The sequence below is a fragment of the Ciconia boyciana genome, chromosome 1 (genome assembly GCF_034638445.1).
Source record: "Ciconia boyciana chromosome 1, ASM3463844v1, whole genome shotgun sequence".
Taxonomy (NCBI): domain Eukaryota; kingdom Metazoa; phylum Chordata; class Aves; order Ciconiiformes; family Ciconiidae; genus Ciconia; species Ciconia boyciana.
Genome location: NC_132934.1, coordinates 202,009,862 through 202,023,981, shown reverse-complemented (window position 1 = coordinate 202,023,981; position 14,120 = coordinate 202,009,862). Strand labels below are relative to the sequence as shown.

The 14,120-nt window shown below is 38.2% G+C and overlaps 1 protein-coding gene across 8 annotated transcripts in view; it reads left to right on the top strand.

Moving 5' to 3' along the window:
* LOC140646521 (uncharacterized) overlaps positions 1-14,120 on the top strand; it is a 28,377-nt gene that overhangs the window by 1,436 nt on the left and 12,821 nt on the right. For 2 of the 8 annotated variants that reach the window (XR_012040477.1, XR_012040476.1), the window contains exons 2-4: positions 1,515-1,661; positions 10,882-11,082; positions 12,013-12,082. Coding sequence is in view for 5 of the 8 variants with exons in the window: in XM_072850594.1 (XP_072706695.1) it covers positions 4,722-6,197 (1,476 nt within the window). In the remaining 3 variants the exon portion in view is untranslated. Of the gene's footprint in view, positions 1-238; positions 409-1,514; positions 1,662-2,164; positions 7,616-10,881; positions 11,083-12,012; positions 13,953-14,120 lie in introns of those variants that run through there. The other 6 variants (XR_012040475.1, XM_072850594.1, XM_072850595.1 and 3 more) reach the window with 6 other exon arrangements.

Here is a 14,120-nt window from a genome sequence, read left to right as displayed (position 1 = left end):
CACACTGTAGAGCCAGTCCCAGGTAATGGGAATTTTTTAATTCGTCAGAGAAAGAAGAGACTTTATTGCATTTTGATTTATTAATCCTTCTTATCATGTAGCATATTGTCCTGTAGTATTTATTTTATCAAGTGCAAAAACAACTAACATATTTTAAAATAAATCTTTTAAATATGGTTAATGCTGTTAGATCAGCTAGGTAGATAAAAGAGAAGAAAAGAATTCCTGTACTGATTAAGCCAGGAGATACTGTTTCACCAAAACTTTTGCCTTGTATGTAACAATGAGATTCAAAATCCTTGAATGAAGAGGACATAAAGCATGAGAAGAAACCCACCCTAGATTTACTGATGACACTGCAACTTGGTTTCAAAGACAAAGACTTTGAAACAGTGATCAAAAAACTGTGTAAGTAATATGAATCCTGTTTGAAAGTAGGCCCAACTATGCTAACTCACAAGATAGCTTTTGAAAGGTGCCTAGGCCAGTTTTAAGAGCCAGATCTTGCCAGAGGCCTTCATCTTCATCAGTACACCAAATTAAAAGTTATTACATAAAGTAATTACATGTAATTTCATATTAAATTAAAATGCAAAGCTAAATCCAGACAAGTGTTAGTTTTACAATACAGGAAGAATACAAATGTATGTACATTATTATACAAATAGGTAGCTGTAAAGATAAATACATGACATTGTTCATTGTGTTTGTGGGACAGTCAAATCCTGACATCAGGAGAAAATTGCAAAAGATAGAAGGAGCAGATGCAAGGTCTATTGATAAGTTACTAGAGGCAGCTTGGAAAGTGTATAACAATACGGAGGAAGAGGAGAAGGAGCAGGTTAAGAAAGAAAAACGAAAGGCTCAATTGTTGGCTGCAGCCATAGCAGAGTGCAGGCGAAATGGTGGATATAGACAAAATCCTCCTCCTATGGGAGGGAATAGTGGGATCTCCTTTAAACCTGGAGGAAATGAGCCATTAGATAAAGATCAGTGTGCTATCTGTAAGCAAAATGGGCATTGGAAAAGAGAATGTCCTCAGAATGAGTTTCAAATAAACTTTCCAAGAAAGCAGGAAAATCCCAAAGTGGTGGATTTGCTCACTCTAGATCAAGATTCAGATTGATGGGAACTGCGTTATGAATCAAAAGTTTCCCCAACAGAACCCCTGGTTACCTTGAGGTTGGGGAATGAAAAGATAGATTTTTTTAATAGATACTGGAGCAGTTTGTTAGGTGTTAAATACTTGTAAGGGTAAATTGAGCAGACAAATTATATCTATTGTTGGGGCAACAGGGAAAAAGGAAATTGGGCCTTTCTTTCAACCAATTAAATGTGGAATTGGAAAGCGAGTTTTTACTCATAACTTTCTATACGTTCCCGATTGCCCAATGCCATTGTTGGGAAGATATTTACTCAGTAAACTAAATGCACAAATTGTTTTTGAAAAAGGAAATATACAGGTACGAACACTGGAAGAAAAAGCCCTGGAAGCACAAATGTTTATATTACAGGAAGAAGTACAAGGGACACCGGAACCTGAAATTATTCCAGAAGAAGTATTGAATGCAGTAACTCCTCTAGTATGGGCCTCCAGGATCCCAGGACGCTCTCACACAGCTGAACCAGTAACCATTTCGTTGAAACCTGGAGCAAGACCGGTAAGAAGAAAACAATATTCTGTTAAGTTGGAAGCAAGGAGGGGTTTAGACCCTTTCATATAAAAATTTATGACTCATGGACTGTTACAAGAATGCCAATCGGAGTATAGCACTCTAATTTTACCGGTAGAGAAACCACATTCTAATGAATATAGATTAGTTCAAGATTTGAGACCAGTAAATCAAACTGTGCAAGATGTCCACCCTGTGGTAGCAAATCCATATACTTTACTGATCACAATTAAAAAGATGGACCAGTGGTTCACTGTATTAGATTTAAAGGATGCCTTCTTTTGCATCCCATTGGAATTGGAAAGTCAAAAGATATTTGCCTTTGATTGGGAAAACCCAAGGACTGGCCAAAAGACTCAATTATGTTGGACTGTTCTTCCACAAGGATTTAAAAATAGTCCAACAATTTTTGGAAATCAATTGGCACAGGAGTTGGAAAGCTGGCAAAGAGGACATACTACAATATACTGCTGACCTCTTGAATTTTCTAGGAGCAGCGGGATATCGAGTGTCAAAGAAGAAGACACAAATTGCACAACAAACAGTGATTTATATGGGGTTCACCATCACCCAGGGCCAACGAAGCCTTGGTCCAGAAAGAAAGGGGGCAATTTGCCAGATACCAGAACCTGTATCTAAACAAGAACGGAGAGCATTTCTGGGAATGGCCGGATGGTGTCGCCTCTGGATCATTAATTTTGGACTGATTCCAAAACCCCTTTATGAGGCTGTGAAAGGTACAGGAGAACTTCTTGAATGGACCCCAGAATGCCAAACAGCTTTCCACCAATTAAAGCAAGCCCTGATGTCTGCATCTGCATTAGGACTTCCCAACTTGGAAAAACCTTTGGAGCTTTTTGTGAACAAAAACCAGCATGTAGTGCTGGGGGTCCTAGCTCGGAGGGTTGGATCTTGGAAAAAAACAGTAGGATATTTTTCAAAACAATTAGATCAAGTAAGTAAAGGATGGCCCTCGTGTTTAAGAGCTGTCACTGCAACTGTATTGCTCATTCAAGAAGTCAGAAAATTGACTTTGGGACAGAAAATAATAGTACAGGTCCCTCATGCTGTGACAACACTTCTGGAACAAAAGGGGGGACATTGGTTATCCCCCAGCCGGATGCCGAAATATCAGGCTGTGCTGCTTGAACAAGATGATGTGGAACTGAAAGTGACAACCACTTTAAATCCAGCCACCCTGTTGCTAGCGTCTGGAGAAATTGAACTGGAACATGATTGTTTAAAAACTATCGGACAGGTATATTCAAGTAGGATTGATCTGAAAGATACAGCTTAGGTTTCAGCTGAACTGAATTTATTCATAGATGGAAGCAGTCAGGTGACTGATGGAATTCAAAAGGCAGGATATGCAGTTATTTCAGGAGAAGATGAATTGGAAGCAAAAGCCCTTCCCACTAACACTTCTGCCCAAGAGGCGGAGCTGTTTGCGCTGATAAGAGCATTAGAACTAGCAGAAGGGAAGATGGTGAATATATGGACAGATTCTAAATGTTTTTGGAGTAGTTCATGCACATGGGGCAATTTGGAAAGAAAGAGGTCTCCTTTCATCACAAGGAATGCCAGTTAAATATGGAGAACTAATAAGAAAGTTACTGCAAGTCATAGACTTACCTAAACAAGTGGCAATTATGCATTACAAAGCTCATCAATCTGGGAATGCTCCTGAAGTTGTTGGGAATCGACGTGCAGACTTGGCAGCCAAAAGGGCAGTGGAAAGAACAGATTTTAGGAATATGGCCTGAAAAGTATGAAGATTTGGAAGGACCGCTGACCTATAACAAGGAGGATGATCAGTCAGCCGAATTGCTCAATGCTGAAAAAGATAAAGAAGGATGGTGGATCACAGAAGATGATCGAGTGGTAGTGCCTTCAAATATCATGAGAGATCTTATGGAAAAGGGACACAGAGGAACCCATTGGGGAGTAGAGGCTCTTATGGACAATATCAAACTCCACACCCTAAGTGTGGGAATGGGAAGCATAGCTAAGAGTATTGTCAAAAAGTGTGAAATATGTCAGTGAAATAAACCCCAGATTCAACCTAGACCTCCTCCCAGAAAAAAAACAAAAAAGGCAATACTCCTGGTGATTATTGGCAAACAGACTTCTCAGAACTTCTCAGGCAAAATGGGTATCGGTATTTATTGGTGTTAGCAGATACTTTTTCTGGACAGCCAGAAGTCTTTCCCTGTCGCACCAATCAGGGTAGGGAAGTAGTTAAAGTATTATTAAAAGAAATAATACCTTGATTTGGGATTCCAATTGGAATGTCCTCAGACCGAGGACCTCATTTTGTAGCAAAAATAATTCAATCATTGGCAAAAACATTAGAGATAAAGTGAGATTTACACACACTGTGGAGACCAGAGTCTAGTGGGAAAGTAGACAGAATGAATAAAACAATTAAAAGACAATTGAACAAAATTTGTCAGGAAACTCAGTTAAAATGGCCAGACGCTCTCCCTTTAGCATTATTGAGAGCAAGAATTACACCTGGTCCAAAGAAAAGGTTAGCCCTTTTGAGATATTATATGAGAAACCTTATCAAAACATAAATCATGAACCAGGATCTATAGAATTGATAGGGAAACAGTATCTTAAAGTATATTTGATTTCTCCAGGGAAGGTTCTGTCTTAACAGGTATCTTCAGCTGAGGACGCCTTTGGGCCTGGACACAGCTGTTCATAATTTTCAACCAGGAGATTTGGTCTATTTGAGAACCTGGAACGACAAACCTCAGAAAGAATGCTGGAAAGGACCCTTGCAGGTTCTCCTGACCACATACACTGCAGTCAAGCTTAACGGAGTGGGGCCCTGGATCCACTATACTAGGATCAAGAAGGGACTTCCTCCAGATAAGTGGACAATGGAAAGACAGGGCAGAGATTCATTGAATTTGAAATTTAAAAGAGTTACTTCATGAATTGTATCAGGGATCAGGGCATTGCATATATTGATTTAGATTGCACACAGAGTCTATTTTTATTTGTGGTTGTTATAATCCTGTTCATGATCTTGATGGGAATATGGAAATCAAAATTTTAATAATCATTAATAGTTTCCTAATAACACTAACAAATATTAAGGGATTAGAAGACAATTTGATCTTGAAATTGATTCAGGGATTTGGTAAATTACAAAATACTACGGGCATTACCACTTGTCTCCCAATTCCACACTCTAGTAAAAATCCAATAGAATGGGGAATCCTCACTCTAAGAGATCTTCCCTTGGTAAACTTCAGTCAAATAATTAATCAACAAACCAAGAGTCCGATGGGAGAAATTATAACTTGGACAGTAACAAATGAAAATTGTAATGGGACTCTTGCATCATTACCAAATGGAGAATCTTTGTGTTGGTCAGTCGATAATAACCATGAAAGGAACATAGTTTCCAATTTGCTTAACCAACAACAAGGAGAATATATGTATGAGACAAACTGGAAAAGGCCAATGGGAGACAAATGGAGGTATATGAACCTTACTTCATGGTGTTTTGAATGGATAGGACAATTTGGAAACCCTAAAAATCAATACAAAGGGATTATTACAAATCCCAAAGAAGGAGAGTACGTCCCTGAATGGAACTGCACTCAAGTATTCAACTGTTCTCATATGGGAATCTTGAAAAACATAACTGGGGTAGAAAAAGCATTGCGAATTGGATGTCAGTGTCGAAATTTAACTGTAGAACAACAGGATGTAGTACAGAGACAAGTCCAATGCCACACAGAAACGATTCCATCTCCAGGATATACTGTGTGGGTCTTAAGTAATGGAACTTGGACAAACAGACTTCATTTCGATATTCCAAATCACCAAATTACTTTAGGAGTGTTAACGTTATGTCCTTTATGGAAAAAGAATCCCCTAACCCCTCAACTATGGGGAAGAGTCAAAAGGGAATCGAATATGGACCCGTGGCATGGTCCCTCGACAGCTACAAAGGTAGGATGGGCCATGGAGGCACTTTTAGCCCCTGGGATAATGGCTTTTGAAAATCGAGTGTTGTTCACTAATCTGACTTGGCAAATGAACAGTTTGGCAAATGCCACGGAAAGAGGACTATTAACAATAAATAAACAAGTTCAGGCCAATAGTGAAATTACTTTACAGAATCGATTGGCATTAGATTTGTTATTAGCCAAGAAAAGAGGATTATGTGGATATCTTAAATTGGATAGAGAACATTGTTGTGTCCACATTCCTAATGTGACTGAAGATCTTAATAAACAGATTGACCAAATCAAGGAGGTGGCAAAAGGGACCAGAGAATTGCGAGAAAGTGCAGAAAACAATTGGATAAACAAAATTTTACAAGGTGAATGGTCTCTCACAGGATGGCTCGCAAGTTTAGTCCAAAGTTTGATTATCATAATAATTGTGATAATGATCGTAGTGATGCTAATTGGATGTATGAAGCAAGCAATTATGCGGACATTGTTTGTCAAGAACATAATGATGATTAAAGAATATGGAAGTCTCAGACAAAATATTTGAAACTTCCAAAGGGGGGAATTGTTACTTTAATAACCTATATTTAATTCATATAGGTAAAAAGTTGGTTAAATAGAAATGAAGAAATAGGTCATAAGGACAAATTAATAGCTAGGAGTAAGGTTAAAGATAGAAACTAATTTACAAAAATTGTGGTATACCTGTATTCAAGGACTGTTCAGATAATATGTACTTTATGTTAAAATTTGTTTAGTTTATGGTTCTGTTTTCAATAGATAATGCTTAGGAGTATTTGAATACCAGCCTATGTTCCAGATACAGGACATCTTGTGGTTACAGACTATCATGGAGGTACACTGAAACTAACTCAAATGAGGGACAAGCTCAAGACAACTTTCTTTCACAAAACAGCCAAAATCACACAACAGAAACCAATGAGAAACAGGAGTAAACCGAAACCAACCAACACTCCAATAACATTTAACATATAACAGGTTTGAGGTGTCTGTCGGGGTATTGTTACTACACGGCAAGAATTCCACACAAGAATGATGATCCAAAGTGTGCGCACACACTCACTCACAAAAGGGGAAACACTCTCTTGTGGGTACCCAGAAGATATAATCGCTCACCCGGGGGGGTGGTGAGGGCTCACTCAAGGATCTATCCAGAAGAAACCACTCACCAAAGGAGGTGAGGGCACTCAATCCTGGGAAGTTTCCTCAGGCGGCATCCCAACCCAAGGGGACAGGTCCTGAACATAGACCCACTGCTCTGAGAAGACCACACTCAAAGGGGGTCTCTGGTGGTGCCCTATTTATACCCTGGGTTCGCTCTGAGCTGTGGTCATAATTGGCCATGATCTAGAAGCTTCTCTGAGTCAAGGCGCCTCACTGGCTGTGGACTCCATCTGGTGACCAAGGGGTCCTGCCTCTCCTGCTCCCCCTGCCGAGGTGTGTACGTGCCAAGGGGGCAGAGCACACAAAGCACGAAAAGCTGGTGATCGCCATGCTAAAAGCCCCTATCTTCATCGGGGGTGGGGTAGGGTGAAGTGTACCTGTCACACAGACTTGCTTAGTCAAGGACATACATCCTTCTCCAGCATTAAGAAATAAGAAGTCGGCAAGAAAAACAAGAACTTTGGTGTCCTCAGAGGATGCATGACTATAAAAGGACAAAAAGAGTAAGGGTACTCTTCCCCAAACGACCACCAGAGACCCTCAAAGACCCCCATGCAGATGCAAGAGGATTTGGGACAAATGCCAAGGAGGGCAATCTGTCATGCTTGCTCAGCTAAATGAATATGTACTAGATAGGCAGAACATATGTACTAGATAGGTGTGGTATTTTAATTTTTGGAATATAAATAAAGGCTGAAAACTCTAATAGGTGTGCATGATTTGTGGAAATTTTCCGCCTTGCACCCTGCGCAGAATAAAGCAATGTCTCCTCTCTAAACATACTTTGTGTGTTTTGGGAGTTATTTTCAATTTTAGGTAACAATTGGAAGAACGGAGAGGACCCTGTAATAAGTGCTAACCTAACTGAAAACACAGGGGCTAGTTTCTCTAACTGTGAGTGAATTCTGCTTGGTAACGGGGAAATGCCAGGAGAGGTCTCATGGCTCTTGGATCGTGAGACGCTGAGGGATTATCTGCCAGCTCCATGCCAGGAGGAAGTGTTCCTGTGAAGTCAGAGCGCTAATTTTGCCACTCAGGATTCGTTTTCTTTGCTTGTTTTCTTTCCCAAAGGAAAGTCTGTCTCAGCAGTCAATGAACAATTGATTCTTCATGAATTGATGATTTTTCAAGAAGGGAAAGAGGAGAAACTTTATAGGTTTTGATTCAATCCAATATACAGTATTTCTTGTGTGAAAGAGAGCCTTAGCTTAGTTCTTTCTGTCTTCTTTTTCAGGCAACCCAATTTAAGTCTTTGGGCACTATAAGAATATACTTATTTAATCAGAAAATAATTATTTCCCATGAAATCGCTGAGTTACGGGAAAGGGATTTTAACCATTTATTAACTGGGGACAATGTAGCATAGTGATCCACTTCAAAAAGTCCAAAATGAATAAAATGGTTAATTAACACAGTTTTGCAGTAAAAGCCAAACCATTTTAAGTGAGAAGCCCCAGAAAATGTCTGAATTTATTCACTTGCTTATTAAATTGGGTTACTCAAGTGACCAGTATCATTACCTATTTTCTCTTTTTCTATAGAACTGAGAATTCCTTAGGAACAGACCATTTTGTTCTCAAAAGAGAACAGTCTGAGGCTACAATCTGATATGATGTAATTTCAAGGGCCAATTTTATTAGTTCAGTGAGAGTTGATGTTGCTCCTGTTGCCCTGAAAATGACATAGTTTATCAGCCACAGTCATTAGGCTCTTCATATCTGGGCATAGATTGTTAAAATTGTACTTGATGGTGTAACAATAAGAAATCAACCTAACTGGCAAGCAGTAAAAGTTTCTTCTCCATAACTTTGCCAGTTTTGCATATAATTTCTTACTTGCTTTAGGTTTTTGGCTAGTCTTGGCAAATGATGGAGTGATTCAAGGGAATTGATATAGGGGACAACTTGTCAAGGTATTAAGTCCCTAGAAATAAGAGACTGCTTAGCTAGTCTTAGAAGATGTCCTGTGTCTCAAACCCAAAGATATTAAAGCTGATTTTTAATTTGCCTATGAACAGTAGGTGCTTTTCCCTCACTTAATTTTTTCATTGGATCAGGTAACCTTCTAGACCTTATTTTTAATCACAAATATGAATGCACTCAGCAAAAATCCTATGCCGTTTACTCTAATGGGACCAGAATTTGACCTTTCTATGTGAATATCATTTGTATTCCCCATCAGAAGTTATTTTATAATGGCTTCCTTAACAAGATAATCCATCAAGGAACTGATGACAACTGCACCTAGTAACCTACTTAACAGATCCAGTTCAACAACTATTACACATTAGTGCATGTCATCAAAGCAGGGTGTAACAATATTAAATTAATATAGCAAACACATTTGATAGTGGACCATAGTTGCTTGAGAAGGTTGAAGGTGATAACTTATGAGCAGAAGAATTGTTTGGTGTTGGAGTAATACTGTCTTGTGATTGGAATGGAGAAAACACCTGCTGCTTATAAGGGTAGTTCAATCATCAGATTCAAGTAAATGCTTGAATTTATTTGCTAATGGTACTTAGAGCTGTGTGTTCATGAAGAACTTCCCCAAGATTTCATTTCATTTGGTTCATGAACAGGCATATGATAGTAACTGTCCCTAGAGGAGACCTCATTCAAATTGGCATCTTCCAGTGCACAGATCGCCTGTTTTGAGTTGATCAGTTCAAGTTTTACAGGGAAAAGCCAATTTTCCTGTGTCTCTGTTCATTTTGAAAAAAAAGATCCAATTGCTGGTGTGTGTTTCTGTGACTGGAATGGAACTGTGATGAGTGAAATATATTATCTTGCAAAAGAGTAAATAGCAATAGCCATGGTCTTTATTCTGGTGAACGATTCATGATACATACAGTATTATTAATAGTCAGGAAAAAGTTGCAGTTTTTCTGGACCTTTGGGAATATTTTTTATTTGATACAACATTTTATCACAGGAAAATTTATTTTCCTGCAGGTAATCAGAATTTAGAAACTATTTCATAAGAAATGCTCAGAATTATTCTGCATCTTATATATGTACTACTTGCATTTAAGTATTGCCAAATATTTACAATATGTTATTAAGTCATATCTATGTGATCTGTACCACCTTTAAATGCCTGGTTTTTTTAAAGAGTGAAAAGATAATTATCATTAAGTACAAATCAGGTATTTCAAATTTACACCTACTTTTCAGGTTCCGTTACAGGAAGTTTTGGATCAGTGTGACTGTTGATTACCTTACAGACACAAGTGGATCTTTCAGGGAATAGAGGAAATGCCAAAGTCTGTAAATAAGATGGAATGATTGTAGTGAAAAGGCATGCTGGACTTGGTCAGCGGGGGTTAGTCCACATTAAAGTAGCTTTGTTCATAGGGCAGAAGAAAGCAGAATTTATTGGCAGAGTTGCAGCTTCTATCAGCAACATACATTCCTGACATTTTTTAAAGAACTCACCTCACCAAACGGCATAAGTAAACTGTCTTAAGGGCAGCTGCCAGAAAGAGTTGAAGCTCTGTATAGCATTTTGCTTGAGTGGTTATGTCAGAGATACAATGTTTTCTTGATTCTTCTGTATCTTCTATTTTAGCAGATAAAATCTTACCATATAACCCTGACTCTTAGTTTCACTGGTGTGAATTATCTAGTCTTGGAGTTCACTATTAGTGTACAGTAATACAGCATAGACTATTCCTGAAGTATCCCTTTAAACTTATTTTGCTTATAAAGTTCACTTCATGCTTTGCCTTCACTACAAAGAATATACCAAAGTATCTGTAACAGCCCTCTTTCTTTAAAAGAGTAACAACTTTTACCAGCAGAGTGTTTTTTTGGTTTGGTTTGGGATATTGTTGTTTGTATTTTTTTAAAAAATCATTAAATGAAATGAACTGTACCGCCAAAATTACCTTCTTCCTGAGGTAACAGCTGATGGTTGTGAGCATAGGAGCAAAAACATCATCACTTGGAAGCAAACCCAATTTTTGCTCTAAACCATTTTCACTCTGTCAGCAGATTTCCATGTTAAAATTAATAAAATACTCAAATCTCTTTCTGTTGCAACAGTGAAAAAATTGGTGAGAGTAACATGCAAGATGAAATGAGGTGTCGGACCTGCAGGATGCTAATGTGGTAGCAACCATTTTGGTTTATCCTGGCTATCATTCATAAGGTGGCATATCGCTACAGTTGGAGTGGTGTAACACCTTGGCTGGACATCTGGGGAGAAAAAGAGTAGCTGGAAGTGTGGTTACTGCTGGCCCAAAGGTAAGCAACAACATCTGCTAATGCTACACAACCTCTCTGAGTTGCATAAGCTATAGTGGAAATTATGGTCTCACAAAGTATAGCTTGAATTGATCAGCTTTTAGCCAGGTTCCATCCAGAATAATGTATTCCACAGGTTTTCAGCAGGAAGGTGACCACGTGAAGCTCTGTCCTATTTCAGGTAGGCCCTTCTGGTGTTCTGCTGAGCTATCTTGAGTATCTCTATGCTACATTGCACATCTGTGGTACAGATGGATCCTGACTGATTTTTTTTAGTGTTGGGAGTGGGGTGGGAATATCTCATGCTCACTCACCAGTGGCCTAGAGAGTATGCTGGCATTTGAGTATATGTATCGCTTATAAAGTACGTTAATATTCCCATTGACTGCTTAAAATTAATTACTTTGATGGTTCATAACTGTACTCAAAATCTTTTGTAATTGTCTCATACATGTAAAGTGTGTATTCAGCTTCTTGAAAGAGCAGGCCTTGTACTTTCAATCAGTCCAAGCATGTAATGCCAAATCAATGTATCCTATTTCTGTTGAATCCTCTGTGTACTGCATGACTATGGCATACTGTGATAACATCATATTAATATATAATTTTATAGCCTTGTAAGCCAACATTAAAATATCTGCAAAACTTAGTCAATATTATCAAGGGAGACATAAACATGAATAGCGTCAAAAGTGTCAGCACAGAAAGGCTACATTGCCTCTTGGAGACACTCAAAAGCTGGATGTTTTTATCCTCCTGCTATGTGACTAGATAAATGCTTGTTGTATGACTGAAATGTAGTTCATAGAATAATGAACATCTGGAGGTCATGTAGGCCAAGCTTCATCTCCTTGGGGATATCAGCGTGAAGATTATTTTTCCCTTATCTAGTTGGAATTTCCCATGTTGCAGCTTGTCTGTTGTTTGCAGGCCTTCTGCTGTGTACCTCTGAGAAGTCTGGCTTCATCTTTTCTACACCCGCCCTTTAGAGTTCAGCAAGGTAATCTTTCCCTTGCCTTCTCTTTTTAAGGCTGACCTAACCCTGCTCACTCAGCTTCTCCTCATACTTCATGTGCCCCAACCCCTTTATCGCCTTGGTGGTCCTCAGCTGGATGTGCCCCAACCCCTTTATCGCCTTGGTGGTCCTCAGCTGGATCTGGTCTGCTATGTCAGTGTATTTCTTGTATAGGGGGGTCCAAAACTGAATACAGTACTCCAAGTTGCAGTCTCACAACTGCCAAACAGAAGGGAAGAAGCATCTCTCTTGACCTGCTGGCCACGCTCTTGCTAATACACCTCTTGCTTATCACCACTCACATGATTCTCAATCAATTAAGGTGTGTGCTACAGATGTCTCAAATGTCTTCAGACAGACATGCAAAATAATCCTTTCTCTCTTATTCTTACAGCAAAATACAAAATTAGTGCCATAATTCTCTACAGTATAGATTTTCTCACATTATTAACAACTCAAAACAGAAGTCAAGCATTAGTACTCACATAGCCTAATTAAAATGCTGTGAAAGTATTCACAGACAAGAAGATTCTAGTGGTTAAACCCTGTGAACTTAATAATATATTTATATAAAATCTTGCACTTCTTCACTGCCCTTACAGAGAACACTTTTGAAAAACTGAAGTGGTAAAGGAGCTGATAATATCCTAGGTTTATGTAATGGTTCTTTTTCTTATTATTTCTTTGCAAGCTTCTCAAACATGCTGAAACAGGTGATGTATGTTTTCCCTGTCAGCTCTCCACCCTAACTAAATAATTTACTTTCTAATGTAATAAATGTCGGGCGTATGCTTCCCAGGATGGATGCTTAAATCTAACATTCCATCAGGCAAGCTTTGATTATAGGGTTTTTTTAATTATGAATCTACAAGGCGGACCTGGCACAATACTGTAATGAAACTAGTATATTAGTTATCTTGAGGTAAATCTCAAAAAAGACAGTCTAAAAATGTATTGAATTTATATCTCCTTTATGTTCAACAGATAATGATTTACTAGTTCTCATTTCAAGGTGAAATTGAGGTTGGGTATTTCCAAATGTGGGTGCCTAAATATTAGAACATATATATGACATAACATAAACGGACTAATTTTCTGGAGTGTTCATTGCATGCAACTACTGTTAAGGTTAAAGGGATCTGAAAATAAGGAACCTTAAGTAAAGACTCTGCATTTTTGGAAGTCAGACTACTTCTATGTAGATTCCTACGTTTGAAAATATTGGCCCTGAACTTTAGGACATACTATTTCAAACCAATAAACCTGTCTCCGTCATCAGTGATAAGTTTTGCAGTGTGTTAAAAATGACTACCATTGATGAAAACAGGACAGATTTTCCTCTCTATATTAAATCCTATGTTGTGCATTAAAGCTGAAATTACTGTAGCAAAATTCAGTACTGTGGTATGGTAACTATTTTTTAAAATTACCACCAACTGTTAGGTGTACAAGAGATTTACTTAGTTGCTGTTCAAGAACTACTATAGAATAATAGAAACTCTAGTGTATGTATGATGTTGTTTAAAAATACTGTGTAATGTATGTATGTATTACACTTTACTTGTACAAACAGGTTTTACTGAATATTTAGCAATTCCTGTAACACACCAGGCCAAAGAGTATCATCCTGTCATGAAACTAAAATAGATCTGACATATTTTCTGACCTGGAGGGGCAATTGTTACGATTGCTCTTCATTACAATTTAAATTGCATATAGTACCACCAATGGAAAGAAGAGAGGCTTTGCCTTACCTTCTTTTATCTTTGGAAGATCTGTAGTTATAAATTGAACCAGATTTTCTCAAATGACTAAACACTTTTAATGAAAGTTCTACCATGTCTACTGTTTTTTAATTTTGGCAGGAAGATGAATGTATTCATATTTTTCAGGATATTTCTTGCCTCAAAGCTATAAAAGCATCTGTAAGGCATTCTGTGACAAAGTAGTCTTTGCTTTGAAGGGATGCTTATTACAAAAGCAAGGTTTTTTGGCAGAGAAGAATTTAGAATAGTTTTTTTCC